This window comes from Lagenorhynchus albirostris, chromosome 5 (genome assembly GCF_949774975.1).
Source record: "Lagenorhynchus albirostris chromosome 5, mLagAlb1.1, whole genome shotgun sequence".
Classification (NCBI taxonomy): Eukaryota; Metazoa; Chordata; class Mammalia; order Artiodactyla; family Delphinidae; genus Lagenorhynchus; species Lagenorhynchus albirostris.
The window spans coordinates 87969131-87982050 of record NC_083099.1 but is presented as its reverse complement, the minus strand read 5'-3'; the positions used below and the strand labels follow the sequence as shown (position 1 = coordinate 87982050).

The 12920-nt window shown below is 35.6% G+C and overlaps 1 protein-coding gene across 1 annotated transcript in view; it reads left to right on the top strand.

The window, feature by feature from the left end:
• Window positions 1–12920, top strand: part of NECTIN3 (nectin cell adhesion molecule 3) — a 130237-nt gene that overhangs the window by 41419 nt on the left and 75898 nt on the right. The window contains exons 2-3 of the mRNA XM_060149048.1: window positions 433–774; window positions 9836–10132. Coding sequence (XP_060005031.1) covers window positions 433–774; window positions 9836–10132 — 639 coding nt within the window. The remainder of the gene's footprint in view (window positions 1–432; window positions 775–9835; window positions 10133–12920) is intronic.

Below are 12920 nucleotides of genomic sequence, written 5' to 3'. Positions count from 1 at the left end.
ATCACCTCTCAGTTTCTTTGGGTCAGAAATCTAGGCATAGATCAGCTGGGTCCTTTGTTTCAGAGTCTCTCACAAGGCTGCAGTCAGGATGTCAGCTAGGGCTGGGACCTTACCTGGTGGCTTGACTGGGGAAGGACCTGCTCTTAAGCTTACTCTTGGCCCAATCTAGTGCTTTTCCACTGGAACACATATTGGTGATTATTTGATTCACCTGAGAATCATTCTTTGGGTCTTAAATCCAGCCCTGGGAACATCTAGCTCTTTTCAGTCCTTCCTGTTACTCGGTCATTAGTGTCTGTGTGTGTGTGTGTGTGTGTGTGTACTTACACAAGGAGAAGAAGGAAGAGGAAAACAGGAAGGGAGGGAATTTGATAATATGTTAATGTAACTTTTTTTCATTTTTAAGAACTACGCTTTTTTGTTTTTCCTTAGGTGCCTTAGCTGGACCAGTTATTGTGGAGCCACATGTCACAGCAGTATGGGGAAAGAATGTTTCGCTGAAGTGTTTAATTGAAGGAAATGAAACTATAACACAAATTTTATGGGAGAAGATACATGGCAAAAGTGCACAGACTGTTGCAGTTCATCATCCTCAATATGGATTCTCTGTTCAAGGAGAATATCAGGGAAGAGTCTTGTTTAAAAACTATTCACTTAATGATGCAACAATTACTCTACATAACATAGGATTCTCTGATTCTGGACAATATATATGCAAAGCTGTTACCTTCCCACTTGGAAATGCTCAGTCCTCTACAACTGTAACTGTATTAGGTAGGTGTACTTAAATTGCATATTTTGGTGGTGTGGTGAGGATTATTGTAAAAGTATTTTCAAGAACTTAAAATAATTGAAATTATATATAAATGTAGGTTTAAAATAAAATAATTCAGATATGTTTTTTCAAGTTCTGTCATAAAATTCTATGATTCTAGACTCTCAGTTTAAACTAAATCTTGTCCCTATCTGTGTATCAATATAAAGCTGTGTAATTTATAACTCTTTTACTTTCTTCATGAAAGGTTGTTTTTTATTTATAATACTAAGTGCTGAGATTCTTTGACATTTATTTTCATTATTTCCCCTCAAATTTTCAACCTTTAAATTACCATCTTTAAATAAGCTTTTCCATTTTTTAAGTGACTGTGGTCTTAGAGCCATTGACATCTCATGTTTGTTTTTCAAATCAGATTTTATTTCTGCTGTTGCGGATTTGCATAGCTATTTGAATCTTGGTCTGTTGCTTGCATTGAAAGATCTTCTGCCTTTTCCTATCTGAAAACTATTAAAGTTTATAGCAGAATTTAGGAAGAGCTTATTAGCATTAAAATAGTCACCTGCAGTGAAAGGTAAACCAATTTGGAATAGCTGGTGAGTACTTTTATAATACTAGAAGGAGGATTAAGGAGTAAAAGCAACTGTAGCCATTTCCACCCAGAGTGGAACTCCTTTAATGGGTGGTCTTTGCTATGAATCTGCCTGTTTGCCTGTCAGGGACTTTGTAAGGTCTGCTGATAGCTTTCCCTACTCAATCCTTCTTCACTTTTCTCCCAGATGTTGTTCCCTAATAAGCCTTTTGTACTCCTCATTTGATCTCAGTGTCTGCTTCCAGAGAACCAAATAACTACACAGCCTCTAATATTTAATGGCATGATTTCAGGGTCACTGATGTGCAGGAAAGAAATTTTGTCCAAATATGTTATATATTTTTTCATGTTGAGAAATACTATTTAAAAATAGAAATAACATTAAATATTTGAAGACTTTAATGTTTAAGAGCCTGCCCTAGGAGCTGTGGGAAAAATATAACTTATGTTTACAAAATTGATACCTTTGAGACCTGTTTTGATTGGAAGGCAGGGCATAAATATCTGAAAAATCAAGTGCAAGCCATTGGGGTAAAAAAAGTCACAGAAAAATTCAGTGTCAAGAAAAAATAGAAAAATAGTTCGCATGTAGAAGAGAGAACTCGTGAATAAGACTTTTTGCTTTAAATTTTAGTAATTCCCCTTAAATTAACACAATACTCAGTGGTTTAAAACTCGACTGTTGGTAGTATAAGACTAGTCACGCTTTTAGCTGGGTCTTCTTCTCTAACTTCATCTATTCCACTCCTTGCTCTACTTCTCCCAGCAACCCAAATTTTATAATCATAATTAACTATTTACACTTCATTAACACTTATATTTTTACATGTGTAGTTTTCTTATGCCTGGATTGCCACCTTTTTCCTCCTGTCTCTTTCTTCTAGATTCTTCTATTTACTACTCATCAAACCACATCCTTTTTTTTTTTAAAAATAAATTTATTTTATTTATTTTTGGCTGCCTTGGGTCTTCGTTGCTGCACCCGGGCTTTCTCTAGTGGTGGCGAGCGGGGGCTACTCTTCGTTATGGTACGCGGGCTTCTCATTGCGGTGGCTTCTCTTGTTGTGGAGCATGGGCTCTAGGCATGCAGGCTCAGTAGTTGTGGCACGCGGGCTCTAGAGTGGAGGCTCAGTAGTTGTGGCACACGGGCTTAGTTGCTTAGTGGCATGTGGAATCTTCCTGGGCCAGAGCTTGAACCCGTGTCCCCTGCATTGGCAGGTGGATTCTTAACCACTGTGCCACCAGGGAAGCCCCAAACCACATCCTTTTGGAAGCCATTCTTGAAATATCTACCCCTTTGCAATTTGATGGGGTTTTTTTGCTCTTTTGCCTTTGTATCTTGAGCTTATCTGTGTTGTAGCAATTAACATAATGCTTATTGTATGTCTTCTTCACTATAAATTTATGGTGGACTGCAACTGTGCACTTTAAAATTTAACTTTATATCCCTAAAGCCTGTAAGAGTTTCTGGTATGTAGCAGTAATACACTAAATGTTATTTAAGTAGGGTATAGGAATGGATAAATAAACTCTGTAGATTAGAAATGTTATGTAGAAAAGTACTTGAGCCAGTCCTTGAATGGTGGATAGGTTTTAGGTAGGCAAAAAGGAAAGAAGTATAGGGAGGAGAATGAGCCAACGCAGGGAGGCAGAAAACAGCATATATTAGGGCAGAGTTTCTTCAGAATTGGCATTGTTGAACTTTTGGGCTGGAATTCTTGTGATGAGCTGTCCTGTGCATTGTAGACTGTTCAGCAGTATCCATGACCTCTACCCACTAGATGCTAGTAGCAGTTCCTTAAGTTTCAACAAGTTAGAATGTCTCTCAACATTGCCAAGTGTCCTCTGCGGGACCACTGAGTAATTTGTTGATTGTTCAAAGGATTTATATAAAATACAAGAATTAAAGGCTAGAAAGGTAGAGCAGGACCACTTTAAAGTAATCTAAATATTAAGATGGGGAATTTGAGCTTTATATTGCTGGAAATGCAAACTTAGTGTACAGCATTGTACTTCTCACCTCTCTTCTTTTATTCTCAGATTCTTACTGTTTATTATTTATTTATTTATTTATTTTTGGCCACACTGCATGGCATACGGGATCTTAGTTCCCTGAGCAAGGATCAAACCTGTGTCCCCTGCAGTGGAAGCATGTAGCCCTAACCACTGGACAACCAGGGAAGTCCCAGATTCTCGCTGTTTAAAGCATGGTTCATGAACCAGCAGCAGTGGCATCACTGCCACTGCCATCATATGTTAGACATACAGAATTACAGACCCCTCCCAGACTTGTTGAATGATAAATCTACATTTTAGCAAGATCCGCAAGTACTTTTTATGCACAGTAGAGTTTGAGAAACACTGCTTTGACCATCTTCTCACCTTGCTTAGAGGGATACCTAACTCGTAGATCTGATTTAGAAGTAATGTGATGAAAGTTGTGATTTAAGATGATGAGTCTGGTGTTTTTGATGGATTGAAATGAAGAGTCCTGAAATCATAATGCCTCAGCCATGAGGCCATGAAAGCTTGAAGTTAATTTTCTAATTTCTTTCACTTGAGTGAGGAAGGGAACTACTACAAAGGAAAAATTAGCAGAACGTTGTAACTGACTATATATAATAAACTAGGGAGGTTTGAACAGTAACAGGTTTTGAACCTTAGTGATTGAGTAAATTATGTTACCATTAATTTAAATGGGCATATCTGAATGAAAAACATGTTGGGGATTGGGAGGATGAGACGATGAACTCAACATTTGGCTTATTGAGTTGGAGGATACATAGGCAAACAATTCCAGGTAGGTGGTTAGAAACTATAGAGTCAAGCTTTGTATCAAAAGCAAATAAAATCAGGGATCATCCAGGTAGTAGTGTTTATCAGGTAAAAGTTTTTAAGAAACTTATAAAAAGTAACTGAAGGCCTAAGACTCAGTATTTATTAGGGCAGAGATTGGAAGAAATAGAGATGAGGTGTTCAAATAGATAGCTTTGAGAAAAACTGTCAAAGTAATATTATTCATATCAAGAGAAGAAAGAAGTTTTTAAGATTACTCTAGCAGCTTTTTCCCACAGTGAGAATCAAGCCATACAGAAAGTGATTTCAGTGACCATGTTATCAGTTCTCCGAAGGCTGGCACGTAGCTACTATCATTCTAAATGCATAGCCCAGAAGTTAATTCATTACTTACAGCAGATACCTGAAGGCATTAGAACTTAATTCTTTTGGAACTGATTGGGAAGAACTGCACTAAGTATCAAATTTTACCAAATCAGTCAAAGAGAACAGGCAAAGAAAAGTATTGAGTGTATAGATTAGGCAGTGACATTAGAGTTTCAAAGGAGTAGTAGTAATAGAAAGTGAATTAAGGAAATGTAATATAGCAAAAAGCTTTGGGAACACTAAACAACAGATGCCCCATAGCAGAAGAGTTGTACAATTGGTTACTTCCTTTTGATATATGGGATATTATATAGTTGTTAAAATTATAGTTAAGAGAAGTATTGCTGCTTGAAAATAAAATGAGCCGCAAAACTGTAGGTATGCCATGATTACATCTATATAGAAACTAGAAACAAATAAGAGAAGGAAATGGAAGAATATGATAATGACTGTATTAAGATATTACAGTTGTGGATAAGTTTTCTTTGTTTTTCCAATTTTTAGTAATATTACTTTTGTAATTAAAAAAAAAAAGATTTCCACTGCTGCACATGATGGAGTAACAGGGACTGGATTGACCCTTTCTCTCTCTAGCAACAAAAAAACTAGGCAACTTAATAGGCATGGTAGGATTATGATCCCTGAAAGAAGGAAAATAAACAAGATGAGTTCTACAATTGCTCCAGCCTCCTCCTTAGGCAGTTTCCAGTGACAGCTCAGTGACAAGGAATTCAGGTAGAGAATGCTAGTCTCACTGAGTTTAAGAGACAGATTGGACAGGTGATTAGAATTTGTGGAACAGAATACTGGAAAGAAGGGAACATGAGAGAGAAAGAGAGAATGTGTGTGCTTTAGAGACCTACAGAATGGCCCTCTGAAGTCTTTGGCTTAGTACTGATCTATGTGCATGTGAGAGGGAACTTTTGAGGTGGATGAAAGAACCAACAGAAAGAAGTAGGCTTAACAATCCTGGCATTAATGCAGGGCCGGGAAAACTTCATGCTCCCCCAAATCAGAGTATATAGGGCATTGGGTAGCATCTTAAGAGGAAGCAACAACAAAACTACTAGACAGGGAAGGGTGCAGAGAAGTTAACTTAAATGTTGGGGAATATGAGAAAAGTAACTTTAGAAAGCAACTGAAGTGTACAACCAGGAGATTGATTCCCTTCAGAAGAAGTAGAAATAACAATTTAAAATTGACTTTAAGGTAATTTTTTAAGTTCCTCGAAGATAAAAGCCTCTATTGATGGCACAGGTTAGTCACATTAAGTCTCCCATGGTGGGGGATGGGCAAGTGAAATGTTAAAAACCATTGAAAACTTCAAAGAAATAACAACATAGTGTGGAATATAACTAGACCAAATCTAAGAGAAGGTGGAAACAGAGAAATAAACCTAGTACCGAAAGCTGAAATCTGTATTCAACCTTGGGGACATTAGACAATTCAGAAGAGACACTTAAGATGATGAACTAAGATTTCGAGAACCTTGGGAAGTGAGAGAGACAAATATCTGAATGCAAGTCTGCTCAAGATGGGATGTCTAATAACCTTTCTTATATTCTCCTGGTACCCAAATGCTTAACAGTTTTCAGAATAATAGTACACGTGTAGTAAACCAGTCTTCTTATAGACTTCTAGGCCTGGTTTATATCACTTGAGTAGTCTGAAATTAAGGAGATCCTGGACTGGATAGTGTTCTCAGGAGCTAGCTTAGCAGAAGAAAACAAAGAAAGGTACTGCATTCTAAGCCTCAGATTATTTCTACCTTCATTATTCAAACTCAAGGATTCATCTGCTTGAATAACCAGGCATACAAGTAAAGAAGACTCCACAAGCAGCAGCCAGCGCAAACAAGACAACAGAAACAGACCTGCATGAGATGTTGGAATTATCGGACACAGACTGTTAAACAACAGTGCTTACCATTTGAAGGGATAAGTCAATCTCTTAAATTTCTGTAGAGAACAAGAAATTTGGTCTACTTCAAGGTCAAATTACTATGTGATATATATAGTAATTTGGCCTCGAAGTAGACAGGTAACTCTTAGTACAAACATACCTTGGAGACATTGTGGGTTCAGTTCTAGACCACTGTAATAAAGGTAGTATTGCAATAAAGTGAATATCACAGTAAACCAGTCACATGAATTTTTGGTTTCCCAGTGTTATAAAAATTATGTTTAGGGCTTCCCTGGTGGCGCAGTGGTTGAGAGTCTGCCTGCTGATGCAGGGGGCGTGGGTTCGTGCCCCGGTCCGGGAGGATCCCACGTGCCGCAGAGCAGCTGGGCCCGTGAGCCATGGCCGCTGAGCCTGCGCGTCCGGAGCCTGTGCTCCGCAATGGGAGAGGCTGCGGCAGTGAGAGGCCCGTGTACTGCAAAAAAAAAAAAAAAAAATTATGTTTATACTATACTATAGTCTGTTAAGTGTGCAGTAGTATTACGTCGTCTTTTTTTTTTTTACATCTTTATTGGAGTATAATTGCTTTACAATGATGTGTTTCTGCTGTATAACAAAGTGAATCAGCTATGTGTATACACACATTCCCATATTCCCTCCCTCTTGTGTCTCCCTCCCACCCTCCCTATCCCACCCCTCTAGGTGGTCACAAAGCACAGAGCTGATTTCCCTGTGCTATGCGGCTGCTTCCCACTAGCTATCTATTTGACATTTGGTAGTGTATGTCCATGCCACTCTCTCACTTCGTCCCAGCTTACGCTTCCCCCTCCCCATGTCCTCAGGTCCATTCTTTACATCTGCATCTTTATTCCTGTCCTGCCCCTAGGTTCTTCAGAACCACTTTTTTTTTAGATTCCATATATATGTGTTAGCATACGGTATTTGTTTTTCTCTTTCTGTTACTTCAGTCTGTATGACAGACTCTAGGTCCATTCACCTCACTACAAATAGCTCAATTTTGTTTCTTTTTATGGCTGAGTAATATTCCATTGTATATATGTGCCACATCTTCTTTATCCATTCATCTGTCACTGGACACTTAGGTTGCTTCCATGTCCTTGCTATTGTAAATGGTGCTGCAGTGAACATTCTGGTACCGACTCTTTTTGAATTATGGTTTTCTCAGGATATACGCCCAGTAGTGGGATTGCTGGGTCGTATGGTAGTTCTATTTGAGTTCTTTGAGGAACCTCCTACTGTTCTCCGTAGTGGCTGTATCAATTTATATTCCCACCAACAGTGCAAGAGGGTTCCCTTTTCTCCACACCCTCTCCAGCATTTATTGTTTGTAGATATTTTAATGATGGCTATTCTGACTGGTGTGAGGTGATACTTTATTGTAGTTTTGATACAATAGTATTATGTCTTAAAAAGCAATGTACATACCTTAATTTAAAAAACATTTTGTTGCTAAAAAGTGCTAACCATCATCTGAGTCTTCATCCAGTTGTAATCTTTTTACAGTAGTAACATCGAAGATCAGAGATCCTCATAACACATATAATAATAAAGAAAAAGGTTGAAATATTGTGAGAATTACCAAAATGTGACAGAGACAGGAAGTGAGCAAATGCTGTTGGAAAAATGGTGCTGATAAACTTGATCAATGCAGGGTTGCCCCAAACTTTCTATTTGTGAACAATGCAATATTTATGAAGCACAATACAGCAAAGTGCAATCAAATGAGGTGTGCCTGTATATAAAAGCAATTAACTGATAAATTTTATGCATTTGAATTAAAAACTTCTGCTCATCAAAACACACCATAAAAAAAAAAAAAAAAAAAAAAAAATAAAAAAAAAAAAAAAAAAAAAAAAAAAAAAAAAAACACACCATAGGGTAAAGAGACAAGCCCTAAATTGGTGGAAGATATTTTCACATATAATCAGAAAAGGACTCTCCCAAATCAGTAAGAAAAAAACAATTGGCTTTAATAGGTATTTTGCAGAAGAAGAAATTCCAAATGGCTCATAAACAAGAAAAGATCCTTAACATCATTCATAATCTGAGAAATTAGAAACACAGTTTCAATGATATGCTGTTACATACTTACGAGGTTGGCAAACATTGAGAAGTCTGGTTATCAACTGTAGTGGGTATGTTGGACCAACCAGAGTGCTAAGATTGGGAGTAAATTGGTACTTTGGAAAGCTTTTTGGCATTATCTGGTAAATAATGGAAATAAACATAGTACCAAGGGATAAACTACAGGAACTTTTATACAAATATACCAAGATACATGAATGAAAATGTTTCTTATAAAATTGTTTGTACCAAACAGGAAATAGCACCAATGTCCAACAGTAAATGAACCATACAGTAGTTAAAATTAATAATTTATACAATTGCATGCAAATCTAAATGATCTAAAAGTAAAAACTAAAAAAAAGAAGAATTGCAAAATAATAATCTAAGGCGAAATGATCCCACATAAATAAATCTCAGGAGCAGAAAGTTGAGACAAAAAATATTAAAAAAATGAACCAATTAGAAATTTTGGAAATGCAAAAATGTCTTTTAGATTAAAAAGTTAATGCACACAGTAACCTATAGGCTTGAGCCAAAGAATTCATGACGGTGAGTACTCAGGAATTTACACAGAAAGGAGCATATAAAATTTGCTGGAAAATGTGAAGAGGTAGCTAGCATACATATGGAGGGTAGATTAAAGGGGTCTAACATTAAGGTTACTTCCTCTGCTGAGGAGCTTTCTTATACCAGATAAAGGTAGGTAGCATGTACACTTCAATAAACTGTTAGTGACATTACATTTTAACAGTACCTATATTAAATGTGTTGTAAACATTTTTGCTGCAAATTGAAGCATTATACATTAAAACCGCTTTTTCTTTTCCCTGGTGGCGTAGTGGTTAAGAATACACCTGCCAATTCGGGGGACACGGGTTCGAGCCCTGGTCCAGGAAGATACCATGTGCCACAGAGCATCTAAGCCCATGTGCCACAGGCTTAGTAGTGTAATAGTAATAGTACCTTTAATCTCCTTTCAGAGTAGTAGTACCTTTAATCTCCTAATGGAAATTATGATCAAATTTGCAGGAATTTTTTTTATATACTAATTTTGGGGAAAACTCAAAAACTTGTCCCTGTAAAGAAAAGTGTATCTTTACCAGGGAGAGCCATCTTTGTGATGGTTATGTAAAGTCTTGCTTTTTGTTTGGTCTGGTTCATGATCTTCTCGTTCCAAGAATCCAACTGGTGTTGGCATTTAATGTGTGTGTATTTTATATGCAGTTGTCTCTAAGTTTATGAAATATGGCTAGTTGTGGCTTGGAAGGAGTAAATACGCTTTTGATTGAAATGTAACTAATTTTTTTAAATTTAAACAGTTGAACCCACTGTGAGCCTGATAAAAGGGCCAGATTCTTTAATTGATGGAGGAAATGAAACAGTAGCAGCCATTTGTATCGCAGCCACTGGAAAACCAGTTGCACATATTGATTGGGAAGGTGATCTTGGTGAAATGGAATCCACTACGACTTCTTTTCCAAATGAAACAGCAACAATTGTCAGCCAATACAAGCTTTTTCCTACCAGATTTGCTAGAGGAAGGCGGATTACTTGTGTTGTAAAACATCCAGCCTTGGAAAAGGACATCCGATATTCTTTCATATTAGACATACAGTGTAAGTAAAGAATAACATTTACCTTTTAAACATCATGCATTTTATTTTCTCCCTTTAACATAATTCTGTATCAAGCTGTCTTTAGTATGAATATTTAATATTCAGATATTGTTATAGATTTTCCTTGTTGACATTTTTTCTTAATTAAAAAAGAATATTTTCATGGCAATTCCATTTAACCAGAACATATTTATGTTTGTAAAGACAGACAATGATTTTAAAGTTGCTGTCCAACTTAAAATTATTTAGCCTTGTCCTTTTTAGACCTTAAAAATAAGCTAGATTGGGTGAATTGTGGAAATTTATACCTCAGAATGTGCAATACTTGGCGAAAAACAGCTCCTTCTCCAATCCAATTAATTTAGCTGTTACTCATTTTTATTGATTCTACCCATGATGTTTTCAGCAAGGATCTTTTACCTCCTAGATTAGTTTGAAAATTTGTGTTTTTTCAGTATTATTTCTAGTCTGATTTTATTGATCATGTTGTAAGATCCTCATAAAGGTAAAACAGAGTCATTGTTGGGATAATAATAATCTTAGATAAGGTTCAAACCTGGCCCACCTTGTGCTTTTATTTTTTTGGTTAAGGGATACTCTCTTGTGTGTATGTTTGTGTGGATATGTACATGTGTGTATATACTTTCCCTTCTTCTATAAAGTTTCTCATTTTTGATACATTCTTTGTGTAGCATTTTAAAATTTTGAGCAAGAGAAAAAGTGATGGTGTAGATAGCATATAGCAAAGATAATGAAAATTAAGTAGGTTAAAGATAAAATTAGGAGAAGTGTTTAGTTTCTGGGGTCATTTCCATCCATGCACAGATCATAAATCTAGGTAGGTTTTTGAAGGAAATGTTCTGTTTTTTGTTGTTATTGTTTTGTTTTTTTGATATGACATTCATGGAATTTTACACATATTCATTACACTTGGTATAATTAATGGTTTTTAAAACTAATTCTAAGGATCTTTTTAAACATTTACAGGGTTAAACTTGAGAAGCTGTGTTACATGGATGTTATTACCATTGTATTCTTGAGTGCAAATACAGTCCTAGTAGTAGTCCCTCGGTATCCATGAGGGATTGGTTCCAGGACTCCTTCAGTTACCAAAATCCGAGGATGCTCAAATCCTTTATATAAAATGGCATAGTATCAATATTTGTATGTAATCTACACACATCCTCCCATGTACTTTAAATAATCTCTAGATTACTTATAATACCTAATACAATGTAAATGTTATGTAAATAGCTATAAATTCAATGAAAATACTATGGAAATAGTTGCTGGTGTGCAGCAAATTCAAGTTTTGCTTTTTTGAACTTTGTAGAATTTCTTTTTTCCTGAATATTTTTCAACCACAGTTGGTTGAATCCACAGATGCTGAATTCATGGATACAGAGGGCTGACTGTACCTTCTTTTCGCCTCACTTATTTGGAGAATCCAAATAAAATTTTTCCTCTTTTTCTTTCTTGCTTTTACATACTTTTAACTTTTTCTTTTAAAATTTACATCCTGGTTTTAAGTACCATTAATATTTTTCTCATATATATTTTTTTCTTCCCTGTGTCTAATAATGACTGAAATTTTCTTCAGTATTTATACTATTATTTTTTTGTTTGCCTGAATGAAATTCTAAATGTGTAAAAATATTTCTCCTGATGTAAAACTTTATAATTATGGTTTAGATTTAGTGGCCTACTCCTAAAATGTTCTCAGAGTATTCTTTTCTCCTGTTAATTGGGCCCTCTGAAACATGTAAACAAAGCTTAAGGAGATAAAATCTTATATCCAGAATTCATATCTCAAAATTTGGAGGTATTCTTTGGGGATACTTTACTACCTATTTTCTCCTCCTTTGAAAATAACTTAAACTCACATACATCTGTACTGTTCTTTCAGTAACATTTTTTATTACCAATTTTAAGTTAGAAAAAATGTTTGTTAATTCTTTGTATTTATAAGAGGCAGACATTTTTTTAAATTATTAAGGTAATTGTACCTTAGTATAAAAAGTTTAATTTTTTTACTACTTTTTTTTGTAAACCTTGCTTGATTGACTTCAGGCTTCCCTGCAGAGTTAAAGACTGACCTGGTCTCTCTTTAACTTCCCATCTGGCCACGTACTCTTTATCTAGTTTACTTGTATAGCTCACAGAAGGGTGGAACGTCCCTGTACCATACATAAATAGCATTTCTTTATCTTTTCTCTTAGTATCGTATTCTTTTCCTTCTTGGCCCTCATAACGGATTTTAAAGTTTTTAAAATGTCATCTTTCCTGTTACCATTAGAATGTAAATTTTGTGAATACAGAGTCTACATGTATACTAAACATCTAAAACAGTGCCTGTCACTTAATAGGAGCTGAACAATGGTGGTTGAATGAATGATTAGTATTGGATTTTACAGTTTGAAGGTATAAATTTATATTGATGGTAGATGTGGATAATTGCTCATTTAGCTAATTATATTGCACATATGCTAAAAGACCTTTGTGTACTTTTAGGCCATGAATAAAAATTTAATGTTTTAGAACAGTTGAGGCCTCAGATAATTTACTTTAGTTGTGATTATAGTCTTAGAAAGTTTGTCACATCTTTACATGCCCAAAGGATATTAATTAATTGTAATATAAGGAATCTTATTTTATTTTATTTTTTGTAATTGGTATCTCTTAGGGGATATTTCCTTTTGAATTAAACATTTCTTTAAAGACAGTTTTATGTAGTGACTTGGTACTTAAATGCCATGTCTCATCAAATTACCAACTATATTTTCTTTGT